This window comes from Macadamia integrifolia, chromosome 6, assembly GCF_013358625.1.
Source record: "Macadamia integrifolia cultivar HAES 741 chromosome 6, SCU_Mint_v3, whole genome shotgun sequence".
Classification (NCBI taxonomy): domain Eukaryota; kingdom Viridiplantae; phylum Streptophyta; class Magnoliopsida; order Proteales; family Proteaceae; genus Macadamia; species Macadamia integrifolia.
In genome coordinates this window covers 28031138-28059117 of record NC_056562.1, presented here as the reverse complement: position 1 = coordinate 28059117, position 27980 = coordinate 28031138, and the positions used below count along the sequence as shown (strand labels likewise).

The following is a 27980-nucleotide window of genomic DNA, read 5'->3' as shown; positions in this document are numbered from 1 at the left end:
CATAGCCTAAGGGCTGTCTCAACTTTCAAAACCCGCTTGTGGCCTTTTGCCCTTTGAGGCTCTTGGTCACAGTCTACAAATCCACCTTCAAAATTGAAATGAGCCGAAATTTCGGAGCGTCCGATTCGAAACCGAAAAGCAACGCGAAATGCCATTCCATTTTATTGCTCTAATTTCCACGTTCGGTCATTTCCACGTGATGACTGATGACGGTTACTCGAAACAACCACTCTAAAGTCCGTAGAGCTTAGCGCTAAATGTGTTTGAGAAAAGGTCGCTTCGAAAGCTGAACCAGGTCGCGAGAACGTAGAAGTCAGAGTACCAACACACAGAGAGATGTGGAGGCGCGTTGTTTCCCTTTATCCCCTCCTTTCTCCGTCCAAATCATCTGTTCTTCACCGGGTGCGGATCACTTGTCATCTAATAATTTTTTTTCCTTCTCTCTAGTTATGCATCAGCTTGTTTTACTGTTAAGATATTTCAATATCTCATATTCCTTGCGTTGATTGATCCCTGGTTCAGTCGATGAACGAAGCAAAAACCCTTTTGAATGCTCAATATTATTCAAGAATCTTTAATTGCTCTCTCCGACTGCTTTTCTCCCTCCCTCCCTCTTAATTTTCTCGTCTTCAGACCAGGTAGGGTAGTCTTTTAGATCAAGAACTGCTGGTACCTCCTTCCAGCTCGCCATGTAAGGAGATATGTATGTTTGAGTTTGAGTTGCCTTTGTAAGATTGGTATAAATTGAGACAATCTTGAACTAAGGATTTATATTTTGACAAGCCTAGTAAGCATTTAGGAATTGGTGCATTAGAGGTCTTCTTGAAGAACGTGGTTCACTTGCTTAAAATCTTTTAGGGGTTAAAAAATGAAACTAACCATTTGAATCACATGATTTAAAGCATCCGTAAAATGTCATGTTCTTTCATAGAGATGGACACATACTTTAGAAGATTTAGCATGCTCTGCTACCTTGATTGTTGTTCATTATTAAGCAAGCTGACTTGTTTCCATTTTATAGTAAAGAATACGACTGTCTCATGAAATTTGAGGTTCTGGTCAAATTCGACATAGATGAACTATCAATCTCAAGAGATATGCAAATGAGGTGGCCTTTACCTCACATTTGAGGTTTTGATCAAATTCAAATTTGACATAAATGTACTTCAACATTAAGAGAGATGTCAATGAGACAGCCATTGTCCCTTGTCAACTGCATGACCTGGACAACGCAACTCAATGGAATTTTAGGTTTCCCTGATTCAGAATGCATTGTGGTCCAGAGGCAGAGTCCTTAGGATTATTTCAATATTTGACCTTTTGAATTTCATGATGTTAGACCAGTTCAACCTTATTAAACCATTTGAAGCATATTTGATCTTTATCAGCAACAATGTTGATATGCTAACTAGAGTTTAGAATCTTGGTTTAGATTTTTATCTTCCATTGCCTATTTTGATCGTATTCAGTTTTTGGGCGGGGGGTCTAGCACATATACATGCTGATTCCCAATACTTTAGAGCCATCCTCAGTGATAATTCAGGAAATTATTACTTACAATTTGTAGGTATGTACTGAAACATGGTGCTTCTCTTCTTTGAATTCTTGATCAGAGTGATAAGTTTGTCACAAAATAAACTGCGAGAAAGATAAAGAAACAAATTAATTTGGTGCAAGAGGCATTCTAGTGCACCGATAGTAGAGTGTATCTAGCTGTGCCCCCCCTCCCCCCCCAGGTTCTTTGAAAGACAGTGAAATCTCCACTAGAAATAGTAAAGATAGTGTGGCTTCTACAAAGCAGCACATTGATGCGCACAGATCCGAGAAACCAAACTTGCTAATATTCTTGAGGACCAAGGGTGGGAAAGTTTTTATTCTTTTGTGTCACTGCATAGGAGAATTAGGGTCCCTTATCAGTCAGCTAAAGAGATCAATGGGTTTACATTAAAAAATGGAGACCAAGTTGATAAAAATCTGATAAAGATGTATTATAAATTATTATTCATTTGTCTAAAGGAGCAATATTGATGAAAATAGATGTGGCAAATTTCAATTTAATTACATTTAAATTGGAGTATTCTTATCTCTATGACATGTAGCTCTAGGTCTGGGGAGTATTTAACTAAATTAAGTGTTGATGTCAATCAATGGGGAGTCCATGGCAATCTTTTGCTGCAAATTGAGAGAGAAATTATTTACTTCTTTTTGAATACTCGGATGCTGGAAGGAAAGTATATAAATATTACTAGAGATTATAAGAAAATGTTAACGCCATTAACAGATCCTTGTGGCTTAACTTCTTGTGAGCATTTATGGCATGACGTTGTATGCCATCTTTTAGAACTTGCACTGACATAGAAAGTTTCTTACCTATATAAGCTATAATTTATTCCTTTTAAGTGATTTTAGGAAGTTTTCATCAAGACATTATGAATCCGCTACCTTTTGGTGCTTTCTTCTTATTTATATCCAGCTCTGAGGTATATAGTTTATTATGGTGGAGATACTCTTATAGAAGACTGATGAATCCTACATGTTGATTTGATGAAATCCAAATCTTGAGCAAGTAAACCAACTGCTTATGGAAAAAAATTGTTAACCCCTGTTAATCCTGACGTTGTTCATTTAATCCATAATATTCTCCAGATCGGATTAGTCTGTTAATTCAGTTTGTTACTTATTATTTCCTCATATGTCATAAAATTTGCACCGGCATGACCTGTTATTTTATATTAGTTTAACATAGGCAGTTCCCTTGCTTTCCATTGGAGGATGAATTTAGAGGGTTTTTTTTTTTTCCAATGCATTCATGTGAATGAGATATATCCTCTTTTTCCCTTTTGGATGTAGGCCAAAGGTGGAATCGCCTCTAAAGAGAAGACCCCATTCATTACTTTTGTCCTGGGTGAGCACTGCAAGTTGTTTGATGCCTCAAGTTATTTCATTATCAATAGACCTGCAATTTTTCATTCAGAATTGTTGTTTTAGATGGCATCAAAGTGAAGCATTAGAGGTTCCAGCCACCTGAGGTTAATGTGCATGCATTGAGGTTTGCCTTCGGCCAGGGGTGTGCACATCATAAAATCAGTATATTTTACCGTATTCATTTATCTAATTTGTTTATACTGACTGTTTAGTTCTTTTGTTTTGTTTAACATTAGAACCTGTTAAGGTTTTATTTAACACCAAGGATTCATGTTATATGCAATTAAGGGTTTTGGAGACGCATCAGATGCTGATGTTAAATTATTGCTTCTCTTCTTAACAATCTTATTTATTTAATGCATTTCAGTATGAACTGATGACTAAAATCATTCATTGTGAAAATTATAGGAAAGGTAAATTTAACTGGGAAGTTAGTTCTATTGGGGCTTCCAGAGTGTTGTGTTACCAATACACCAATCAACATGAAGGGAAGTTTATAAGACAGCCATAAGACAAAACCATGTTTTGCGGGACAGAATGTTGGGCAATCAGAGTGGCACCTTCATAAAATGAGTGTGGCCAGGATAAAGATGTTGATGTATATGACTGAGTAAAAGGATAAGATCAGAATTGTTCCTAAATGAGAACTTAGGTGAAGCCTTGATGGGTTAAAGCATGAGGAGAACTGGACTGAGACAGTTTAGTAATGAGAAACGAAGAATGTTGATTGCCTTGATGGAAATTGCAAACCTAAAAGAATTGACAGATGAGAAGAATGGATGTACGTTGAGTTAGCAAGGAAACACCAGATTAGTTGTGGCATTTTTTTGAAGATACAACTCTAGAAGACTGGGATGTTGGAAGGATTTAGTCAAGAAGAAGACACTTAAACAGATTTTCATGTTGTCCACTCTGTATAGTTGGGATAAAGTGCAATCGTTTGTCTTTTGGTTTTTCATTTGTTAATTCAATTTTTTTTTTCTCTTTTTGTGAGGCACTTTTATTTGGAGTGGACTGGACTCGATTGGAAAGTCATTGCTCTTTGTTGGAATTAGAGCCCATTATCTTCTGATTGAAAAAGAGCAACCTTTTCCTTAATGCCAACTCATTAGGAGATCCAGAGGAGTCCCCTAACATATTTTGTGGACTAAAAGGATCAATTAATTCCTTAATGCTAATTTGTAAAGATATTTAGAGGATCTCCCTTCCATATTTGTGGAATATATTTTTCATGTCCATAGAAAAATAAACCGGAAACAGACTAGTTACATATTTTTTTATTGAATTTACTTTGTGTTGTTATTTTTAAAATTTTCACTATTGCTTGTCCTTTGGCACTTTTGTTCTTAATTTTGTAACCTTTTACCCTTCCATTTGCATTTGATGAATAAAGGTTTTTTTTTTTTTTGGGGGGGGTGGGTGGGGGGAGGAACAAGTTGGGTAGGTTATGGTTTTATGACAGCACCAAAACTGCATTGCTTGAACCATTTATTAAATTTGTGATAGTTAAAATAATTTCACCTTTGTTTTCAGGTGGTCCTGGTAGTGGAAAAGGTACACAATGTGCAAAGATTGTAGAGACCTTTGGTTTCACACATCTTAGTGCTGGAGATTTACTGAGGAAGGAAATATCTTCTAATAGTGAAAATGGGTAATTAATTTTGTTGCATCTTGTTTTTTGGGGTCTTTTATTTGGCATGGAAGTTTAAGTTGTGCAAAGTTCCTTGATGATGATTGCCATTTTGGTTATAGTGCGATGATCCTTGACACAATTAAGGAGGGGAAGATTGTTCCTTCCGAAGTGACAGTCAAACTAATTCAGAAGGAGATAGAATCAAGTGATAACTATAAATTTCTCATTGATGGTTTCCCCCGATGTGAGAAGAACCGCATTGCATTTGAACAGATTGTGAGTTATCTCTTCTCCTTTATGAACAAGAGCTGATGAAATTATGCCTCCTTACTGTATTTATTATTCATTGGCTGGCTCTCTGCCCCCGCCCTCTCGTTATGTTGAGAATTAAAAATCAGTGAATAATCAAGAGATGGTTAACTGAATTTATATAATATTTCACAACTACTAGGGCTTCATTTTTCAGTCTTAACTGGGAACAGGAAAGGCTTTTGAACCTTGTGGAAGAATGAATTTCCAACCAAGGAATTTAGAGGTGTAAGTATAGTGAGAGGAAAACAACTACTGAGCTACTGTGACAGTAATTAGCAAACTTGCAGCATTTAGAGAGTGAGACCCCAACCCATGATGTCCACTATCAATAGCCTGGCAATTGGAGCTTGATCCCCATCAGGTTTTCCATGTTGGGAATCTATCCCAACACATGGGTGGGTTGTCTTAAAAATGGTCTTATCAAAGTTCTTGCATTTCATATGTATACTGGTTTCTATTCAAGTTACTGGTACTAGTTTTATGATATTGCTTTCAAACTTCAAAGTATGATGGCTATTTTCGTTTTGATTGTTACAGATTGGTAAGGAACCAAACATTGTGCTTTTCTTTGACTGTCCAGAATATGAGATGGTGAAACGAGTGCTAAGCCGCAATGAGGTTGTTATATATCATATTTCAAGTATCTATTTTGCCATTTGTTGTCTGATCTCTTAGGGGTTTGATCATTCTCCGATATCAAGTGTGACACTTAATTCTTTTGAACTTAGGGACGAGTTGATGATAATGTAGATACGATCAAGAAACGGCTAAAAGTGTTTTCAGCGTTAAATCTTCCTGTTATCAAACACTACACTGAGAAGGGTAAAGTTTGCAAGGTATTCTTTAAGTCCTTCATTGAACATTTTATTGGCAACTTGGCGCAGAAGAATTCATGTTGGGATGGGAAACAAGGCAAAAGTTGCATGCATTTGAATTTGTTGAGTTTTCTTCCAGCTGCTCCTCCGTCTGTGCAATCAAAGCACCAGCTGTTGCAGTTACAATCATTTTTAGACTTGGGTTTAGCTTCACCCCTAAAAAATGTTATTTGAGTATAGGTGTCGTCATATTTGTGGAATGTGGTTACTTCATTGTAATCCTATCTGGGCTTTGTTGGCGGTATAACTTTTTGTATAATTAGCTTGTTACTATTTATTTCAGTGTTGCAATATATGCCAATATTGGATTAAAAAATGCATGCAGATAAATGCGGTAGGAACAGTAGATGAGGTTTTTGAACAAGTTCGCCAAATTTTCACAGAGGTATACTCTTTCCAATCCCTTGACATTTTATTTCATGGAATGTTGATGTGCACCAACAGTAAGAGATGGAATGGAGAAAAATTGGAATACTTGATGCATTGATATAATTGATCTGTGGTTTATATTGTATTGTAAATCAGGTAGTGTCCCATGTAGCATGATAACTGCTTTCAGCAGTCTTCTGAGTTCTGAAGGTCATCAAATTCCCCTCTTCTAATAACTAATAATCCTGTAGACAAATTGTAGGCTGTTAAAGGTATCATATTCTAGTTCACTGGTGCGAAGAAATGAAAATATTTGAGCTTTTGATTAGGATCCCCGTTATGTCCAATATTACTTTAAAAATATTTGAATTCTGTAGGCTTATCTGCTGTGGGAATACCTGGTGAAATATTTGCCTTCATTTTAATGTTTGCAATGTACAAAAGCACCGCCATTGACAGGTTGAAAATGATATTAGAGTTGAAGATCATACTTTTTCTTCCAGTGTTTTATGTCTTATGTCAAGTCAGATCTGAATCTGCATTCCGTATTTGAAAACATCACATTTATACGATCTCAATTACTCAAATTTGTATCTTTCTGCAGCTGATGGTCTAATGATGGGAAATTTAGGAAGGAAAGAAAGAAAGTAGATGTTCCAAAAGCGAGGGCACTCATCCTGGTTTTTGGAGTTCCCCTGCGGTGTTTTTGATAGGCTAATGCATTAAAGATCGAAGACCTCCGGGCCAGATGCCGTGGTGCATGATCGACCACGCAGCACCATTTGTTTGGGAGAAATATGTCCCAACCATTTAATTACATACTCCCAGCTGACAATGTAATATTTTCTCAGTGCCTTTCGTTTCAACTTGACAATTGATGTTTAGTGTAAACTCTAACAAGTGTTCTTTAGTTGCTATCCAGGCAAATTTTCTGAGATTAATTTCTTTCCCTCTCTATGATCATGTTTCTAGGTTCACATTGAGCTGAAAAGTTGGCTGCTTCCTCTTTGTCCCTGAATGTTTTAGTATGGTTTTGTACATACCTGTTTTGGTCCAGCTGGTTGAACTAGCTGGCCGATTGAGGTTTCAAAACCATGCCAGTAACCAGTTAATCATAGGCACAAGAACCCCCTCCCACCTCATCCCACTTGAAACCAAGTTTTAAAAAGGGATAAAAAACCTGCCAGTCTGGCGTAGGCAACACCAGAGCATGGGCTAATGGGAGGATGCATAGGAACATCTTCAGTGCATGGGATAGGGGTGGTGTGGTCTTTTTGTATCGACTGGTAGGATTCTTTCTGAAACCAAGGTTTAAGAATCTAATTTGGATCCAGATCAATTGAATTGATTGATTATTCCTATCCAATGGTTTGTATGTGGCCGTACATCATGTACTGTCGTGCACAAAAACTTTTGCCTTAAATTGTAACAAATCTCCAAGTTTCTGGGCAAAGTATCGAAGTTCTATCGAAGTCCTGTGTAATAAACCGACATCTAGAACATTCAAATGATGTCCAGAGAAAACCAATAAAGTCGTCAAACACCATCGATCCCCCAGAGTTTCCCGAAGTACAAAAAGGGGAACGAAAAATGTTATTCCGTCCTTCGCGGTTCTCTCTCTCTCGTCAATTCCCTCAGTCTCTTACTTTCCCCGCCACCCTCTTCCTCAGACGTAACATAACCACAGCCACACGCAGCAGAAGGTCATCGTCTACAATAGCCATGTCTGTTTCCTCTTCCTCTCCTTCTTCTTCTCCTTCTCCTTCTTCTGTTATTCATTCTAAAGAAGACTCGAACCAACTGCAACAACAACAGCAGCAGCAGAAGCAAGTCTTATTGAACCAGGTACTGAAATACCACAACCAAACCAAACACGCCTTCAATAAATATGCCAGAGGTCCTCACGGCCTCGACTGGGCCAACCAACCGAAGCCTTTCCGCCGCTACATCTCCTCTCCCCTTCTCCCTCTCCAACACCTCCCTCCACAACGAGACACCACCGATGATCCTCTCTACTCTTCTCTCTTCCTCTCTCTGCCCTCCCCCAAACCCATCTCCCTTTCGACCTTTTCTCAGTTCTTCTACGACTCCCTCGCTCTCTCCGCTTGGAAGACTACCGGTTACTCCACTTGGTCTCTCCGTGTAAACCCTAGCAGCGGTAATCTCCACCCCACCGAGGCCTACGTCATAGCTCCCTCCATCGATTCTCTCTCGGACTCTCCCTTTGTCGCGCATTACGCCCCGAAGGAGCATTCGCTTGAGCTTCGTGCTGCAATCCCATCTGATTTCTTACCCAAATTCTTCCCTGAAGGTTCGTTCTTGGTGGGATTCTCCTCAATTTTCTGGCGAGAGGCCTGGAAGTATGGGGAGCGCGCGTTTCGGTACTGTAACCATGACGTGGGTCACGCTATCGCCGCTGCTGCCATGGCCGCTGCCGGCCTTGGGTGGGATGTCAAGCTTCTTGATGGGTTGAGTTATTCTGATTTGCAGAAGCTTATGGGGCTGGACCGTTTCCCCAGTTTTGTGATTCCGTCTCGTCCAGTGAAGGGGAGGTTGCCCGAGATTGAATTCGAGCACCCAGATTGCGTTCTCGTTGTCTTCCCTAGTGGGAAAAATGCTGAATTTTCTGTGGACTATGAAGGTTTGAGTTCTGCCATATCGAAATTCTCAGAATTGGATTGGAAAGGGAAGGCTAATTCTCTTAGTAAAGAGCATATCGTTTGGGATATTATCTATCGAACTGCGGAAGTTGTGAAGAAGCCTCTGACGCCTGGGGGTCGGTTCTCGGTTGATCAGTTTCAGGGAAGTGCATTGTATTCAGAAGGCTCGTATAAAGATTTGACGATGAGGGAAGTTGTTCGGAAGAGGAGGAGTGCAGTTGACATGGATGGAGTCCACGTGATGGAGAGAGAAACTTTCTATCAGATTCTTCTGCATTGTCTGCCCTCAGGTGCAAGAGGGGGAGAGAAGCAGGGGAAACAGCTGTCCTTGCCGTTTCGAGTGCTTCCTTGGGATTCGGAGGTGCACGCTGTTCTCTTTGTTCACAGGGTGGCTAGAATGCCGAAGGGTTTGTATTTCTTTGTGAGAAATGAAGATCATTTAAATGACCTTAAGCGCGCAATGAGGCCTGAGTTTGAGTGGGAGAAGCCAGAGGGTTGCCCTGAGGATCTTCCTCTGTATAGACTTGCTAAAGGTGATTGTCAAGTGGTAGCAAAGCGGCTTTCATGCCACCAGGTGAGTTTTTTTTTCTCTTAACTGATTTTCTTATTTTGTTTATTGTTATTTCTCTTTGATATAGTTTGTGGGAAACATCTTGTCCTGAAAAACAGAAAACCAGTGATGTTGAACAACTGATAGTATTCTTTTCTTGGCCTAATCTGTTTTATGATGTAGGATATTGCTGGTGATGGCTGTTTCAGCCTAGGTATGGTAGCTCGTTTTGAGCCAACTCTGAGTGAGAAGAATGCATGGATGTATCCTCGGTTATTCTGGGAAACTGGAATTCTTGGTCAGATATTGTATCTTGAACCTCATGCTGTTGGTATTTCTGCCACTGGAATTGGCTGTTACTTCGATGAGGCTGGTAAGAAGTTATCCCTTTCTTTCTAATAATATGTCAATTTCTTTGTTTTCTATCTTTTTTTTTCAAATTTTTTTTTGGGGGTGTGCTAATGGGAAAAAGAGTGCATGCTTTTTAAAGTTAAATCTTTAAAAAACTACAGGTTCCATTGTTCCTGTATGAAGTGAAGCATGCATAATTCATTTTTGATTTCCTGAAGTAATGGTTACTAGTCTTGTATGGTTACTAAAAGACATCCATAGTGCTGAGATGTTGGGAGTTATAGAGTCATAGTCTAACATCGGTTATTTGGGACCTTAGATGTGTCTTTATATACCATCGGACTATCTTCACCTAATAGCTTAAGCTTTTCGGTTGGACCCTCAAGTGGTATTTCTTGGGCTATCCCACTATATTTAGCATGGAATAAGAGTCTAGGTCCATTTGTTGTCCTTGTTAAGATGTATATCCACGTGTATGCCAAAGCTACATGTGAGAGGGAGAGATGTATATCCACGTGTATGCTGAAGTTACATGTGAGGGGGAGTGTTGATATGTTAGGTGTTATATAGTCATAGTCCCACATCGGTTATCTGGGACCTTAGATATGTCTTAATATACCCTTGGGTCATCTCCCCCTAATGCCTTAAGGGTTTGGGTTGGACCCACAAGTGGTATTTCTTGGGCTTTAACATATGAAATAGGATGATCAAAAGAAAAGAAGAACAAGGAAGAAGAAGAAGAAAGCAAAAAACACAGAAGCCTACATGGTTTGGCCGTTGGCCTACTACATCGACGGGGAGAATGTGATGTAGGGGCTTCTTAGGTGACTAGGTTTCCTACAAATTAACTAACTAGGTATGGTTAACTCAAGGGACTTGGGTAGATAGGACAAAGAAACTCAGCAAACAAGATTAAGCATGCAAAATAGATTGAGACTAATAAACAAATTAGCAAAAAACAATAACAATCTAGGCGGAAAAACACATAAACTCTTACTTAAGCTTCAAGTGGGGACATGGGGAAGGGAACAAACGTCAAACGAATGTTAGGTTCAACACAAATAAATCCAAACACCAATTAAGATATGCAAACAATCAATGTCCTTTAGCAGCCAACTAAAATAGAAAATCGGCAAAGGCTTTTGGAAACATAACAGTGACGAGACGTCTTAAAACAATGGGTAAAAATAGACATAAGCAAAAAGGCAAAGGCTGGTTTCAATGTTAATGGGTTGCAACATGTAACAGGGGTAAATGGAGGTGGGAGGGGTTTAGTTTAATTATTTACCTTGTTGCTGTCCTGGTCTGAGGAGAAAAGAAGAAGTCGAAGTCCTCCAAAATAAAGAGCTGCAGTCCAACCTACTTGATGAAGAACAGCAGTGCCGATTGTTGGGGAAGTTCCAGCAGCAACCCAGTTGGGCTTTTCTTGATGAAGATATTCTCTAATGATGGTGAACAATTTCTGCAATAGGGCAGCAGCAACAGGAAAGACAGAAACAGAAAAGAGAAGGATGAAGGGTGAGAAAGGGAGAAAGGGAGAAAGGGAGAATGAGAGAGAGAGCCGTGAGAGAGAGAGGAGGCGTGAAACAGAGGGAGACCGAGAGTGAGAGATGAGAAAAGGGAGAGGGGAGAGAGAGAAATCGTGGGGGGGGGGTTTGGGGGCTGTTTTGCCTTCAATATTCTTCATTCATTCCCATTGTGGCCAATGGCCTTACATAAATAATAGGATAATTACTAAAAGAAAAAGGCTAATCTAGGAACATAATCTCAGAAATAAAGAAGCTTCCTAAAAAAAAACAAATAGGAATGTTATTTAGTTTCTTACTTAACTCAATGACCTAAATAAACAAAATCCTAGGAAATAAAACTACTAACATATCAGATTTGGTGGGGGCCACACAATCTTGACAAAGAAAGGAAGGAGAGGACTCGATCCAGCGCTGGGAAGGCTGGACCGAGCCTTCCTCTTCTTTCTTTTTTTCTTCCTCTTTCTAATCCTCCAACCACAAAGAAGGTTGGGTCTTCTTTTTCCTTCGGCTGTACATCTTGATGTCCCCATCAACTCTCCCTGGCTTGGAAGAATTCACCTCTGATGAATTAAAGCTCATGTAATACTCAAGTAGGTCTGGGTTGAGTTGCTGGACTTCTTGCATTGTGATCCAGGTGTTGTCAATTTTCGGACATTCATGCCACTTGACCAAGAACTCTCTAGAACCTCTAGCGTGTGTGGACACAATCCTCTCATCAAGGATTTCCTCAACTTCTTTAGTTCTTCTCGTGACTTTAGGCACAGATGGTAATGAGGTGGGGGGAAGTGGTTGGCTTGGCTCAGAAGTCTCATCAATGTTCAAAGGGAAGTCTTCAAGGTCATCAGGATAGAAATGGGTAAAGGTAGAGGTACCATGATATGGGACTAGGTCTTCAACATTGAAAATATTGCTGATCTCCATGCTAGCTGGCAGATCAAGAACATACGCATTGGCAACTATCCTCTTGAGTACCTTGAACGGCAACTATCCTCTTGAGTACCTTGAACGGACCTGTGCTACGAGCATAGCTTGCTCGCTTTTCTCCTAACAAAACGTTGTGGCTTGATTCTTACCATCACCATATCGCCCTCTTGAAACTCCTGTAGCCTTCTGTGCACATCTGCCTTCGATTTGTATTGCCCATTGCTCAGTGCTATCTGTCTCCTTATACCTGCATGCAAATCATGTATATGTTGAGCAAAAGATTTGGCTGACTTGGAGGTCCTAGAACTAGACACGACTGGGATAAGGTCTATGGGTGCCTGAGGTTGGTATCTTGAACAGATCTCAAAGGGGGACAGACCAGTGGTACGGTTCTTAGAACTATTATATGCAAACTCAGCCTTGCTAAAGACTCGATCCCAACTGGTAAGGTGTTCTCCTATGAGGCAACACAATAAATTTCCTAAGCTCCTATTGACAACCTCGGTCTGTCCATCGGTCTGCAGGTGGAAAGCGGAGGAGAAACGGAGCTTCGTGACCATCATCCGCCATAGGGTCCTCCAAAAATGACTAGTGAACTTAATATCCCTATTGGACACTATGGTGAGGGGTAACCCATGGTACTTGACAACCTCATTAAAGAAAAGTTTGGCTACTATGGATGCATCGGAGGTCTTAGAGCATGGGATGAAATGGGCCATCTTCGAGAAGCGGTCAACAACCACATAAACAAAATCATGGCCTCTCGAAGTTCTTGGTAGACCAAGCACGAAGTCCATGCTAAGGTCCTGCCAAGGGGAATGGGGAACGGGTAGGGGAGTGTACAAACCCGTGTTTTACTTTTGTTGTTTGGCGGTCTGGCATGTCCTGCACTGATTCACAACTCGAACATCCCTCTTCAGTCCTGGCCCAAAGAATCGGTCCCCCAGCATGTAATTCCCAGATCAGGAAGTCTCAGAGTGAAGTCCTGGGAATGCACAACTTGCTTCCTTTAAAAAGAAAGCCCTCCCTAAGTAGGTAGTCCGAGCGGTTGAATGGGTTGCATTCACTGAAGGAAGTGAACGGCTCACTAAAATCAAGACAGGTGGGGTATTGGTCCTTGACTCGCTCGAACCCTACAACATCTACATTCACTGCCTGGAGTAGCACACTAGCCCGACTCCTAGCATTGGTGCAAATGAGGAATATGTTCACCCGGCTTAGTGCATCCGCAGCAGTATTCTCGACACCAGGTCTGTGCTTGAGTACAAAAGTGTACTCTTGGAGAAACTTAACCCACTTGGCATGCCTCTGGTTAAGTTTCTTTTGGGCACTCAGGTATCTGAGAGCTTGGTGGTCAAAGAATAGCACGAATTCCTGCAGTAAAAGGTAATGTCGCCAATAGCGCAATGATTGGACAACCGCATAGAATTCCTTGTCGTATGTGGAATATCGTTGCCTAGCTTCATTAAGCTTCTCACTAAAATAGGCAATAGGGTGACCCTCTTGTTCTAGGACACCACCTATCTCAATACCAGATGCATCACAATTCACTTTGAAAACCTTAGAGAAATCTAGGAGGCGCAGGACTGGAGCTTCAGTCATAAGCTTTTTAATCTCATTAAAGGCCTTCGTAGCACTCTTAGTCCATTGAAACTCCTTTTTTTTCATGCAATCGGTGATAGGAGACATAATGGAGCTAAACTGATAGATGAATATTCTGTAGAAAGTGGTTAAACCATGAAAACTTCGTACCTCATGAATGTTAGTTGGCTCAGGCCACTCTACAATCGCTCTCACTTTCTCAGGGTCAGCAGATACTCCCTGAGCTGACACAACAAATCCCAAGAAGATGACTTGATCACTTATGAAAGTGCACTTCTTGAGGTTGACATAGAGTTTCTCTTGTAAAAGCACATGAAAAAACCTTCTGTAAGTGATCCAAGTGGGAAGACGGGGTCTTACTATAGATGAGGATGTCATCAAAGTAAACCACAAGGAACTTGCCAATGAATGGTTGAAGCACTTGATTCATTATCCTCATGAAGGTGCTAGGTGCATTTGACAAGCCAAAAGGCATGACTAACCACTCAAAGAGGCCATCCTTCGTCTTGAAGGCTGTCTTCCACTCATCTTCAGGCCTAACCCTAATCTGGTGGTACCCTTCGTCTTGAGATCAATCTTCGAAAAGATCGAAGAGTTGGCCATCATATCCAACATGTCATCAAGCCTAGGGATAGGAAACCTATACTTGATGGTGATCTTATTGATGACCCTACTATCAACACACATACGCCAGGTGCCATCTTTCTTTGGCGTGAGTGAGGCAGGTACAGCACACGGGCTAAGGCTTTCCCTAATGAATCCCTTCTGCAATAGTTCATCTACTTGTCGTTTGAGTTCGGCGTGTTCTTTGGGATTCATTCGGTAATGGGGTAAGTTCGGGAGAGAGGATCCTGGAACTAAGTCAATAGCGTGCTGGATGTCACGCATAGGCGGTAACTCATCAGGTAGTTCCTCAGGGAATAACCTCTCGAATTTCCTTAACAAGGGTTGCACTTCTCTAGGAGCCTCAGTGAATAAGCGTGACCTATCGGTATTACTCTGTATGGCAACTAGAGCATAAATCACCCCTGACTCGTGACACTCTCCTTCAAATTGTTGTTGATTTAAAATGTTGAGTGTTTTGGTGGGGTTTGGATGTACTTCCCTTGTGTTCTGGAACCCTAGCTTCCCTAGGAGCACTGGGGGTCAGTCTGATCTTTTTCCCTTTGAACTCAAAGACATAGGTGTTAGACTTCCCGTAATTGGTGACATCCCGGTCATATAACCAGGGTCTACCTAGAATGATGTGGGAAACATCCATCTTTAGGACACCACACTCGATCCTCATATCCTGCAAAGTGTAGGGGAACTAAACACCTCAGATTAACGGGAATGGTGGACTGATCAACCCATACAACCCTGTAAGGCTTGGGGTGGGGTTCAGGTTTGAGGCCCATTCGAGCAACAGTGCTCTTGGCGACCACATTCATGCAACTCCCGCTGTCTATGGCGACGCGGCAGTTCTTGCCCTGATGACATGTGTAAGTGATGAAAATATTAGTTCGTCCCCAATCATCGCTACCTTTATGTTGTGAGACCATGCAACGCACAATGCCGAGTTTGAGGTCACCGGCCTCGTCGGTGTCCTCATAAGATATGGTCTCATCTGGTCTATGGTCCTCATACTCATAGTCTTGAAAACCCTCTTAGTCACCTTCTTCAGGGGTCTGTTCTCCTACATAAAGATTCCTATTGGGACACTCTCTGGAGAAGTGACCAAACCCACGTCACTTGAAGCACTGTTGTTGCCCACTACTCTTGGGTGCTTCTCCCAAAATTCCTTTACCCTTGTTGTCAAATTGACGCTGTGGTGCAGTAGGGCGTTTTGGGAATCTAGTTGAGCCTTGGGTTGGTTTTCTAAATTGGGACTCCCCAGCTTGGAAGCCCTTCCTCTGAGAATAAGTTCTCATGGAGGATTCCACCTCAAGGGCTATCCTGAAGGCCTGGGGAACGTCTCGCACCAGGTGGGGTGCCATACGAGACTGAATTTTGGAGTTGAGCCGGGTAAGGAATCTGGATAGTGTCTGCTCAACATCCTCTCGAATACGGCTTCTAATTTTCAATTCATTGAACTTGCTCATGTATTCGGTCACAGTTAACTTCCCTTGTTTCAGGGTATTCATCTCATTCAACAACTGGAGCCTATAAGTGATGGGCGAAAATTCCCTCTTGAGTCGCTCTTGCATCTCTACCCAGGTGGTGATTGGCTCAAGTCCTAGGTGGTCCTCCTGGTACTCTAAGACTGTCCAGAAGTCCTGAGTAGCTCCAATAAGCTTGAACTTAGCAAATCGGTAGCAGACTTCCTCTGGCATATCATAGAAATCGAAGTACCTATCCATCTATTTGATCAAATCCAGAAGGATCCTAGCATCAATCTGACCATCGTAGGTAGGGGCATCTACCTTAATCATTCGTCTGACATCAAAGCCCCTATCATGGTGCTCATAGCCCTCATCATCTCCATATTGGGTTTGACGTCTTGGCGGTGGGCCTCGACCCCTACCCTGATCCCTACCACGCCTTAGTCCTTGGAAGTTATCCCCTATCTGGTCATAACCATCAATCTGGTTATTTTCGTTTACTTCCTCAGGGTTAGGGCCTCTGCCCCTAGGTTCAGTGCCAGTTGTGTTACGGCCTTGCCGTCCATCAGGATTTTGGGCACTTGTCTCGAGGGCAGCCAACTTAGTGGTAAGGGCTTGGAAATGGACAGCTTGTGTCTCTTGTATGGCTTGAACGGCTTTCATGAATTCAGCTAGTTGCTCAGACTGGGTGGTGGTGCTAAGGGGGTCAGACATACCCTGGTATGCTCTACCACTACGAGTGGACATAAGGAGATGGGCAACCAATGGTATAGTTGCCACCAAAGACTCAAGGTCTACTCAGAGTCTCCAATTGAGACAGGTAGTTAGCCCTCTCAATCTTGAGGTCAGAAATCTCCCTTTCAAGTATATGCTTTTGGAGGGAATAACGTCCAATGCTATTTGGTCCCGCTAACTTAAGAAAGTAAAGGGTGTCTTCTAATCTATGGTGTCGCTCTTTTATCTTAGACTCGACCACGGATAGATGGTGACTGAGACTATACCCCAAAAGGTAAGACATGTAAGCAAGGGATAGCAATACCTAATTACCCTAAACCTAGACAAAACCATGCTTTGATACCAAGATGATGTAGGGGCTTCCTAGGTGACTAGGTTTCCTACAAATTAACTAACTAGGTAGGGTTAACTCAAGGGACTTGGGTAGATAGGACAAAGAAACTCAGCAAACAAGATTAAGCATGCAAAATAGATTGAGACTAATAAACAAAGTAGCAAAAAGCAATAACAATCTAGGCGGAAAAAGACAAACTCTTACTTAAGCTTCAAGTGGGGACATGGGGAAAGGAACAAATGTCAAACGAATGTTAGGTTCAGCACAAATAAATCCAAACACCAATTAAGATATGCAAACAATCAATGTCCTCTAGCAGCCAACTATAATAGAAAATCAGCAAAGGCTTTTGGAAACATAACAGTGACTAGACGTCTTAAAACAATGGGTAAAAATAGACATAAGCAAAAGGGCAAAGGCTGGTTTCAATGTTAATGGGCTGCAACATGTAACAGGGGTAAATGGAGGTGGGAGGGGTTTAGTTTAATTATTTACCTTGTTGCTGTCCTGGTCTGAGGAGAAAAGAAGAAGTCGAAGTCCTCCAAAATAAAGAGCTGCAGTTCAACCTACTTGATGAAGAACAGCAGTGCTGATTGTTGGGGAAGTTCCAGCAGCAACCCAGTTGGGCTTTTCTCGATGAAGATATTCTCTAATGATGGTGAACAATTTCTGCAATAGGGCAGCAGCAACAGGAAAGACAGAAACAGAAAAGAGAAGGATGAAGGGTGAGAAAGGGAGAAAGGGAGAAAGGAGAATGAGAGAGAGAGCCGTGAGAGAGAGAGGAGGCGTGAAACAGAGGGAGTCTGAGAGTGAGAGATGAGAAAAGGGAGAGGGGAGAGAGAGAAATCGTGGGGGGGGGTTTGGGGGCTGTTTTGCCTTCAATATTCTTCATTCATTCCCATTGTGGCCAATGGCTTACATAAATAATAGGATAATTACTAAAAGAAAAAGGCTAATCTGGGAACATAATCTCCGAAATAAAGAAGCTTCCTAAAAAAAAACAAATAGGAATGTTTTTTAGTTTCTTACTTAACTCAATGACCTAAATAAACAAAATCTTAGGAAATAAAACTACTAACATATCAGATTTGGTGGGGGCCACACAATCTTGGCAAAATCCTAGGAATTAAAATTACATATCAGATTTGGTGGGAGCCACACAATCTTGACAAAGAAAGGAAGGAGAGGACTCGATCCAGTGCTGGGAAGGCTGGACCGAGCCTTCCTCTTCTTTCTTTTTTTCTTCCTCTTTCTAATCCTCCGACCACAAAGAAGGTTGGGTCTTCTTCTTCCTTCGGCTGTACGTCTTGATGTCCCCATCAGAATGAGACCTCTTTTTTTGTCTTTCCGCACATCGATTTTGCATGCTTACAGAGGTGTATATATATATATATATATATATAGCTTCATTTCACCGATCTCATCTCTTTCCCTTGGCATGGGTTGTGATCCGATCTGATACATATCAACATTCTCCTTCAAGTTGTAGTGTGAACATCATGGTCACCTAACTTGCCAAGAAGAAAATGATATTACTCTTGATTTAAGCTTTGATAAAAATCTCTGCCACTTACTGGTTTGATTAAACATAAACCATCCATATTTGTAAAGCCTAAAGTTTTTCACGAACTAGATGCACTCAATCTCGATGTGCTTTGTTCTTTCATGGAAGACCGGATTTGCTACAATATGTATGGCTGCTTCATTGTCACGATATAAATCCATAGGCTCTAAATGAGGTACCATTGAGTCCTTTAGCAGGTAGCATAACCATGTCAACTCAAAAGTTATAGCAGTCATTGCTCTGTATTCGGCTTCAACAGAAGGTCATGAAACAGTTGATTGCTTTTTGCTCTCTCTCTCTCTCTCTCTCTCTCTCTCATGAAACAGTGAGAAAGGTGGTTGTGCACTTACTTCTCCTTCATACAATCAAAACCCTAGAGAACTTCTCTTTTGAGCTTTTGTAATCTCTATTTCTTTCCTGCCAAAACCCCTAAAATCCAAATGCACCACTTTTTTTCCTTTCTGCTCGTTCAACTTTGCAGTTAGATACCTAAGTTGGTGTCTGAATGTCTGGTTCGCATGAAGAATAGGGATTTTTTTAATCCCTTTTGAGCTATGGGTTCCAGTACAATCAATGCTCCTTTCTCTGTGCAGAGATTGGGAACTGAAACTTATGTCACAGTCAGGGTTGGAAAAGCTTGGCAGGTTTACGATTGTGCTAACTGTCATTGGTGATTGTTGGTCCTCAATTATAAAAGAAGATCTGAGCTCTTGCATCTTATCGGAACCATGCATTTGGCAATAAGATGCATGGACCAGGGATAACAATAAGGTCAACTTGTTCTTGTTTGGAGAACATGTCCCAAGTGTTGATGCTAAATTAATCTTTTCATTTGGCCTTTTAAAGGGCTCAATGAGAATATTGCTCCAATTGGACACATTCTCCAAGAAGAAAATTTCAACCCTTGCTGCATAATGCATCCTGACACTTACTTAAACAAGGCTATAATTGGGAGTTAGGAAGGTTCACTGCAGCTTTGGGATATCAGCACAAAAGAAGAAACTTTATTAGTTCAAAGGCTGGAACTCGTTTACATGTTGCTGTGATTCCTCACCTGCACTCGATGTAGCTGTGCTTTTGGGAAAATTCATGTTCACAATATTCCATGTGAGGAAAAAATAGTTACACGTAGCCATTCTGCATTAGTTGCCGTGACTGCCTTGTCGTTTAGGACTGATGGACAGCCTTTCTATCTTCTGGAGATTCATCGGGTGCCATAAGCATATGGGATCTTCAAAAGAGAAAGCTCCAATCAATCATTAGAGAGGCCCATGACAATTCAATAATATTGCTGCTCTTTTTTGCTAACGAGCCCGTGCTTGTGAGTTCTTCTGCTGATAACTCTATCAAGATATTTATATTTGATACGAGTGATGGAGATCCTTGCCCTTTCCAAAGTGACCATAGTGTTCCTCCACTTTGCCTCAGATTTTATGCTAATGGAAGTCACATTTATCTGCCGGTCAGGATCCTTCCTTTTGTCTTTTCTCTGTTATTCAGGATCTACGAAGTAGAGAGCTTACACAGCATCATGTCTCTGAAAAGGGAAGGAAACTTAGGATGAAGCAAGAAGAATAAAATTGAATCCTGCTATTGCATTTGATTGCACTAAGATCTGTGAACGTGATTGGAGCAATCTGATAACTTGCCTATGGATACTCCACGGGCATATGTGGTGGGGCCTTCAGAACTTTGTCCTTGGTGAGCACATCCTAACACCATGCTCGGACGTTAAGACTCGTGCAATCAATGCTTGTGGTATTTAGCTGTTCTGGAGACAGAATGTGATTGGATTGAGAAATTTAATCTCTGATCAGGAATCAGCCAAGGCAGCTACACGTAGACCTCTGTGAAAGAAGAAGCTGTGCCCATGACAGCGTTGTGGTAGTTGCTTGTGATGCTACAAATACCATCTTGACATCATAATAAGTGCTGGATATCATGGAGATGCAAAGATCTGGGATTTCAAAGGGCGTGAATTGAAATCCAGGTTAGCTCTGTGGTTAAGTTAGTTTGCCACCAATCTAATTATTTTGTCACCAATCTAATAGACTTTTGGAAACTGTGACCGATGATATGGTTTTCCGTGTGTTTGACATTATTGCATTAAGAACTGTTCGTAAATTTGAAGGCCACACGGATCAAATTACTGATTTGTGTTTCAGTGAAGATGGGAAATGGATTTTGTCATCCAGTGTGGATGGAAATCTTAGAATTTGGGATGTTATCGTTGCAAGACAGGTTGATGCACTACTAGTGGATGTGGCTATCACGGCATTATCCCTGTCACCCAATATTGATGTTTTGACAACTTCTTATGTTGATCAAAATGGTGTCTTTCTCTGGGTTAACCTAGCCATGCTCTCTGGAGCTTATAATGCGTATTTCTATGCAAGCGGGAAAGAAGTTAGTATTAAGTTACCAGCCTCTCTTCGAAGGAAATAACTGATGATGAGAATGATGGGAACCATATTGGTTGTAAATCACATGTTAAGGACACTGCTTATGCGTCACTTTTCAATCACCAAATCTGATCTAGTAACTCTCTCATTGTTACCAAAGAACCAGTGGCAAAGCTTGATCAATTTGGACATTATTAAAGGTCCACAAAAAAACCAACTGGGCCACCCAAAAAGCCAGAAGAGGCTACTTTTTTGCCATCAGTCCCTTCTTTTTCTGGAGACATTTTGCTCAAACCTACTGGTATAGCTGTTGAAGAAAAGGAGAGAAAAAGATGGTGAGATGGAAAGCAGTAAAAGGAAACCTGATCAATAGACCTCCCAATTTCTGCCATTGCTTCATTCCTCTGCTGAAATGAAAAAATTTTCACCATTTACAGATTAAATCAAAGTTTTATCTCCATCAACATTAGATTTGGAGATCCGGTTGCTATAGATTTTAGATGATGAAGATCATCAAGAGCCTAGAAAGAGATCTGAATAACATTCCATTGATATTCTACTTTGATTACTTCATCCATGAGATTTCATGTAGAAAAGATTGTTCATTCAAGCAGTGATTAGATTGTTTCTTAAGATACATGGCAGAACAGTTGGGTGCCATTCTAAACTTCAGGACAAGGCAAAAATGCTTTTAGAAGTTCATAGTTCAGTATGGCAGGGACTGGATACAATGTTTCAAAATGCAAGATGCATGCTTACATTTCTCAACACAAACAAGTGGTTACTCTCCTTGTGTGAGAGGTTTACTCAAATCATTCATGAGTTCCTAAATCAGATGGAGCAGTGGATCAATAAAAGATCGAATAGGGTCTATTAGTATTTGAAGCTCCTTTTAGTGAGGAATGAGGAGATACATTCGTTAGACTCAGCACACATCTGCACTTGATATGCATGTGTATAATGACAACATGACATACTTTTTAGATAAATTAATAATGTCAAAATTTTCTTTTTTTGTGTTCTTTTGCAGTGCATGAGGTTCTTGGGTTAAGTGGATCAGAGTTCCAGAGTCTGTATCATTTTACTGTTGGAGGCCCGGTTCTAGACAAGCGGATAATGAGTCTACCAGCATATCCAGGCCCTGATATTGATGCTTGATTGCCCATTATATTTTTGCATGCACCCAATGGGGATACAGAAAGCGACCAGGTTCCATAGCAATTAGCTAAGGAGAGACGATACGATAGACATACTGCATCAAGGATGAAATATATCTGTGCAAAGATCATTTGGTCAGAATATTTCACTCTGTTGCATAGTATGTAGCACTCAGATGTAGTCACCAGAAGTTCCTATGGATGGCCTGCCAGTAACTACTGACTCTGGCTGCAGTTCTCACACTTCTCTCTTCTATCACAGTCCTTGCTGAAAGACCACTGACCACTTTGTTCAATGCCATATAATAGCAATGACTGTACAGGTTGATAGGTGAAATTCCCAATCTCCAATAAACCAATTGTATTGAAAGGACTATGATCAATATACCCCACTTGTGTATGGTTGTCATGCATTATAATATTTTCAATGTTCACTGAAAATAAGCATGTCTGTTAATATGGCAGGCTTGGATCACATTGTAAAGTTCTGTTTTTCTTTCGGAATTTTTTTTTTAGCCATTAATGAAATTTCATCTGCTTCTAGAGTTTGATGTATCCACACTATGTTCCTATGGCATCTTTTCCTACCTCAAAACTCTTCTGCTTTTGCATTGTTGCTTTTGGAGTGTGTGGACTCGAATGTGGTCTCTATTAATCCTGCTGTGTATCTAGGTTTTCGGTAGTCCAGAGTCTCCAGACCCAATTCCGTGTTATGTTTTGTTTTGTTTTTTTATTTATTTTTTATTTTTATCACCCATGATTGTGTTATCCTGCATAGTGGGTGAGCCTATGGTGCAATGGTTACGTTGTACTATTGCAACATGTTGGTCACATGTTTGAAATTTGAAAACCACCTCTCTTGTAATGCATAGGGTAAGATTGTGCACTTTGCCCTTCCACAGACCATGCAGTAGTGTGAGCCTTTGTGCACCGAGTTGTTTTTTTCCTCAATGTGTGAAGTGAGGAAACCTCTAACCAAAAAAAAAAAAAAATGACAAAACCCAATAGTGTACCCAATTAATGAAAGCCGGAGGAAGTTCATTTTATCTAGAATCCACAAGATATACTCTCTAATATCATTGTATCAAAAGCTTGCATACCCAATCTTTTCCCATTATTTATACTTCTTCTGAAAATAAAAATAATATATTATTTGTAATGCTTCTTCCCGAAATAAAAGCACACTAACTAGCACTCACAAGCTCACCAACAACGACTTCCAATCTATTGGTCAGAACCGTTGCAATAAACTTTTAAAGACGATTAAAGAAAAAACTCTCGATGCATGAAATGTCCATGTTACCTCCATATCTAGGGTGATGAAAATGCTAACATGCACACTTTCAGTGGTCCCACACGCTGATGTTTTCTGCGCCTAACAGGACAGGGTTTTATTGTTCTTTAGCAACTTTTTTTTTTTTTAAATGGAATCTAAGCAAAAAAATTATGCAGGAGAAAGGGACTTGGTACCACCTATCCACAGAATTTCGTGCGAGCCCGCTTTGATCAAGTTCTAGGCCGATTAAAGTATATTATCAATTTAACAATCGGGTCAGAAGCCGATCAAGATGGATCATGATCCCGGCCTAACCCATTCCAATCTCATTTGAGTTTTTTTGGTAATCTTCATATGAGTTGGAATAACTTAAATAAAAACCTTCCGCAAGGTGATTACTGAAAGATATAAACAAGTAAACTAGTAAAGGTGAATTTCCTCTCTAGATAGTTCAACCTTTCTAAGCCACATGGAGCAATCCTTTCATCAAACGGACTCTAAATATGGATGAAAATTTATTGTTAATCGGGTTGCAAAAACTTTCGTGCTACGGAGCTCGTAGTCAAAGAAATTGTATTATGAAAGAAATAATGCTATCTGATAACATATACCTGCACTAAGACACAACAAGTGCGAAAACACTATGCGACTATAGTTCTAAGTATCAGTATCATATCGTATCGAGTAATCTGTGTAGGTTTGGCAAGTGCCTAATCTCGATACCTAGTTGATATTGTATCAATTGAATGGTACAGACAAGGAGTAAAAAAGAAAAAAAAATCATTTTTAAGGAAAAGCAAGGGTAATTTTGTCTGATACAGGTGATCCGATATCGATCGATTATGATACCATAATAATTTTGGGGATGACTGATACCCATTATGATATCGTACTCTAAAACCATAAGACCCTACATTGAAGATGCTCACACACACTCTCTAATTGACTGGGGTGCTGGTGTATACGTGCACTATCAAATACTCTAATTATTTACTTTCTCCAACCCATAAACATCCTTCAGATTTTAGCATTTTTCAAAATAGTCTTTAGAGATTCCATATCTTCGGCTGAGAAGTAAAAAAATTTCCCTAAATATGGAATTTTTTTTTTTTTGGTAGACCTAGGTATAGAATTGGGGTGTGTGATATTGTGAGAACTAGAGAGAGATATAATGGACTAAAAAGCAGTAGTAGACTGGAAGATCAAGTCGTTGATAAAAAAAAAAAAAAAAAAAAAAAAAAAAAAAAAAAAAAAAAAAAAAGAAAAAGAAAAAAAGGAAAAAGACTAGAAGATCGAGTCCGAAACCTCTCTCCCTGCTCTCAGGGAAAGGAGTTCATAGGATACTAGGAGAGTTAACTACCAGTATCTAAAGTGGAAGGAGACTAGGAGAGTTTTTCGGTTTGATGTTATTTCACCTTCCATTCTCAATCGATTTCACTCCCAATCCCTAACCCCAAAAATAGAACCCAAACGAAGGATTCCTTCTTCAATCGATCTTTCTGTGTTTTTTTTTGGGTTCGTCTTGTATTGTGGCACAAGGGTTTCGTCTTCGAGCAATCGAGTTTGAGGAATTCTAGGTTTCTGGGTGTAAATTTGATTTCGGGATATATGGATTCAGATCAGGATGATGTGTATGAAGATGGAGATTATAGGGAAATATATTCAGGGGATGATGATGATGATGTGTTTGATGATGGGGATTTTCTTGATTCTAATGTCAAGAATTCGCAACCACAGCAGCAGCAGCCGAGCTACATCATATTGAGAGAGGTAGATATTCTTCGACGCCAAGAAGAAGATATTACAACCGTATCTACTATTCTTTCAATATCAAGAGCTTGGTCAATTCTCCTTCTTTGTCACTATGATTGGTGTATCAGTAAAGTTCAAGATGCATGGTTCACAGACGAGGAAAAAGTACGCAAATCTGTTGGTTTGTTAGAGAAACCAGTGGTAGTTCTTGAAATCCCAGAAAATGTTAATAGAGAATTCACTTGTGAAATCTGTTTTGAAATATTTTCTTTTGATAAGATGACTTCCTCTGTTTGTGGCCATCTCTATTGTGTTTCATGTTTGACATGTTATATTAGTACATCAATTAATGATGGTCCAGGATGTTTGATGCTTCGATGCCCTGAACCATCTTGCAGTGTTGCTATTGATCAAGACTTGATTGATCAATTGATTTCCGACGAAAACAAGGAGAAGTTTTCGCGGTATCTTCTTCGATCTTATATCGAAACTAATAGGAAAGCCAAATGGTGTCCTGCTCCAGAATGTGTATATGCTATAGAGTTTGATCATGGTCAGGTTGGTAGTACTACTAAGAGTGCTACTTATGATGTTAATTGCCTCTGCTCATATAGTTTTTGCTGGAATTGTACTGAGGAAGTTCACAGGCCGGTGGACTGTGAGACTGTGGCTAAGTGGTTGTTGAAGCATAGTTGTGAAGCTGAAAATGTGACTTACATATTAGCTTATACTAAACCATGTCCCAAGTGCAAAAGGCCAATTGAGAAGAATCAAGGATGTAATCATATGACTTGCAGTGCTCCTTGTAAATTTCAGTTTTGCTGGATATGCCTTCATCCATGGTCAGATCATCAGCGTACGACATGTAATGCTTATGATTCTGCAGGAAAGGAAGATGGAGATGATAAGAAACGGAAGAAGGCTAGAAAGTATTTGGAGAAATATACTCATTACTATGAAAGATGGGCAGTCAATGAGTCGTCGAGGCAAAAGGCTAAGGCAGATTTACGCGAATTGCAAACTACTAAGCTTGACATTCTGAGGGCTAATCAGACTGAAACTTTGTGGAAGCTGGAATTCATAAGGGAGGCATGGATACAGATAGTTGAATGTAGGAGGGTGTTGAAGTGGACTTATGCCTATGGATATTATCTTCCTGAGGAGGAACATGGTAAGAGACAGTTATTTGAGTACTTGCAAGGCCAAGCTGAGACTGGGTTAGAAAGACTTCATCATTGTGTGGAGAAGGAATTACAGATTTACATTGAGGCTGAAGGTCCATTAATGGTTCCAGGCTTTGAAGAGTTTCGGATAAAGCTGGTTGAACTTACCAATGTGACGCGAAATTACTTTGAGAACTTGGTCCAAGCATTGGAGAATGGCCTCTCAGATGTTGAGAGCCATGGCAAAAGCAGCAGGAAAGGAAGGATGAGGAAGAGCTTGGAAGGTGGTGAAGATGGGCATACAATGGAAGAGCAATAACCAATGACACTGGTAATCCTTCCTATGCAAAAAGAAACTTCTGTACTGATTTCTTTCTTGAATGTGCCATGGGCACATAACATTATTATTATTATTATTTGTTGCAAGCACATGACATTGTAGCTAGCTGCTCCCTAACTTTTAAGATATGTCAGTTATCTATTCAATATGGTAATGCAACTTTTTTTTGCGAAAACCTTTATTTTATTGGTGAACTGCTTTGAAAAAGAGTGGAAATAAGGAGAAGGAGAAACAATTACTGTTAGGCCATCGGGTGTTTGTGTGGGTGAAATGATGGTCCCACCCTTTATGAAATACAAAAATTTCATGGAGTTTGATTCTATACAAGACCTGGCATTGGCCCTTACATTGGTGTCATTTCACCCCAATGTATATAAGCACACTAGCAAATTTGCGCGTGTGGGCTTTTCTTAGGTGGCACAAAGAGTAGATTACCAATAATTTTTGTAAAAAATGAAGATTACTAATAATTTGTGGGCAAGAATGTGTGTGTGACAGAGAAAGAAAGGGGGGGGGGAATTTTGATTGATTTTTTCAAGTGAAAATTTCTCTCCCTTGGATTTATACTCTATTTACTCCCTTCCCTCTCAGCAGTTCCACCTCTCTAATTCCCTCAACCAAAAGTGAACTCTTATCTCTTCTTCTCCCCTATTGTTTTTAAATCGTCAAATTACCCTCCTATCATCCGGCTCTCATCATTGGTTTTTCTCATTCTTTTACTTTCTTATTATTCTTCTTCCGTAGAATGCAACAAACCATCCATGGACCATCCCCTCCTCTTCTAACCACATCCCCACCCCTTGTGCGAACTATCCCCAAAGCTCGCTCAAGACCACCTCACAACCCCAGTTACACAGTTCTTCTTGTAATCTCTCTCCTCTATCCCCCAAGCCTCCTCTTCTAACCCAACCCCCACCCATGTTGCAACCCCGCAACCACCCCTTATGTGAGGACACCAAAGCTACAACATTAATGGGCATTGTAACTTTTTCCGCTATATCAATATAAGTACAAGGCCTAGGACTGAAAACAAGATCTTACCATACGAAGGGAGTAATACATTAAGAAATTCATTTGCAAAAATCCATTAGGGCATCTATTAAATCATTATTTGTGCATTTCGCATAATTAAACTCTACTCTCCCACCAAAAAAAAATAAAAATCTCCTCACTCCTTATCTAAAACAATTCTAATCACTCCTCAGTGGATTGTCTCCCCTGCACTTACCAACTTTAATGGGATAAAAATCACGTTGATTCAAGGTTAATAGTTTCTGCTTGCTTAGTCCCCTATTTTCAAAGATTTCAATTAGATGATTCTGGAAAGAAGAACCATACCGTGGCCTTTGAGCATACCTTCATCATTTTTGGAACTTATATTTAACTCCAACTCTAACACCTTTTTGGTTCAGACCTACCAATAACATCGTACTCCTTATTATCCGT

At 40.3% G+C, this 27980-nt stretch overlaps 3 protein-coding genes and 1 pseudogene across 4 annotated transcripts; all 4 read left to right on the top strand.

Annotated features, from left to right (window-relative positions):
* Positions 1–17: 17 nt before the first annotated feature.
* Positions 18–7055, top strand: LOC122081330 (UMP-CMP kinase). 2 transcript variants are annotated; one of them, XM_042648403.1, is made up of 8 exons: positions 21–402; positions 2851–2905; positions 4459–4576; positions 4678–4834; positions 5408–5488; positions 5599–5706; positions 6071–6130; positions 6719–7055. In XM_042648403.1, exons 1-8 carry the CDS (start codon positions 337–339, stop codon positions 6728–6730), a joined length of 657 nt encoding a protein of 218 aa, XP_042504337.1. In that variant the 5' UTR covers positions 21–336; the 3' UTR covers positions 6731–7055. The 2 variants fall into 2 exon arrangements, with proteins under 2 accessions (XP_042504338.1, XP_042504337.1); XM_042648404.1 differs by lacking the exon at positions 6071–6130 and having other exon boundaries at positions 18–402.
* Positions 6824–22558, top strand: LOC122081329. Its single transcript, XM_042648402.1, has 4 exons — positions 6824–6950; positions 7087–9348; positions 9508–9697; positions 21877–22558. The coding sequence occupies exons 2-4, from the start codon at positions 7705–7707 to the stop codon at positions 22002–22004; spliced, it is 1962 nt and encodes a 653-aa protein (XP_042504336.1). The 5' UTR covers positions 6824–6950; positions 7087–7704; the 3' UTR covers positions 22005–22558.
* LOC122081328 lies at positions 18110–21870 on the top strand (annotated as a pseudogene).
* A 1967-nt stretch (positions 22559–24525) lies between the features above and the next one.
* LOC122080848 (probable E3 ubiquitin-protein ligase ARI8) lies at positions 24526–26709 on the top strand. Its single transcript, XM_042647718.1, has one exon. The coding sequence runs from the start codon at positions 24888–24890 to the stop codon at positions 26511–26513; it is 1626 nt and encodes a 541-aa protein (XP_042503652.1). The 5' UTR covers positions 24526–24887; the 3' UTR covers positions 26514–26709.
* Positions 26710–27980: the final 1271 nt, after the last annotated feature.

Coding starts and splice junctions, on each gene's coding strand:
- LOC122081330 (XM_042648403.1), top strand. CDS start 337: ATGTGGAGGCGCGTTGTTTCCCTTTATCCCCTCCTTTCTCCGTCCAAA. Junction 2,906..4,458: donor ATTCATTACTTTTGTCCTGG/GTGAGCACTGCA, acceptor CTTTGTTTTCAG/GTGGTCCTGGTAGTGGAAAA. Junction 5,707..6,070: donor AGAAGGGTAAAGTTTGCAAG/GTATTCTTTAAG, acceptor AAATGCATGCAG/ATAAATGCGGTAGGAACAGT.
- LOC122081329 (XM_042648402.1), top strand. CDS start 7,705: ATGTTATTCCGTCCTTCGCGGTTCTCTCTCTCTCGTCAATTCCCTCAG. Junction 9,349..9,507: donor AGCGGCTTTCATGCCACCAG/GTGAGTTTTTTT, acceptor TTTATGATGTAG/GATATTGCTGGTGATGGCTG. Junction 9,698..21,876: donor CTGTTACTTCGATGAGGCTG/GTAAGAAGTTAT, acceptor GTTCTTTTGCAG/TGCATGAGGTTCTTGGGTTA.
- LOC122080848 (XM_042647718.1), top strand. CDS start 24,888: ATGGATTCAGATCAGGATGATGTGTATGAAGATGGAGATTATAGGGAA.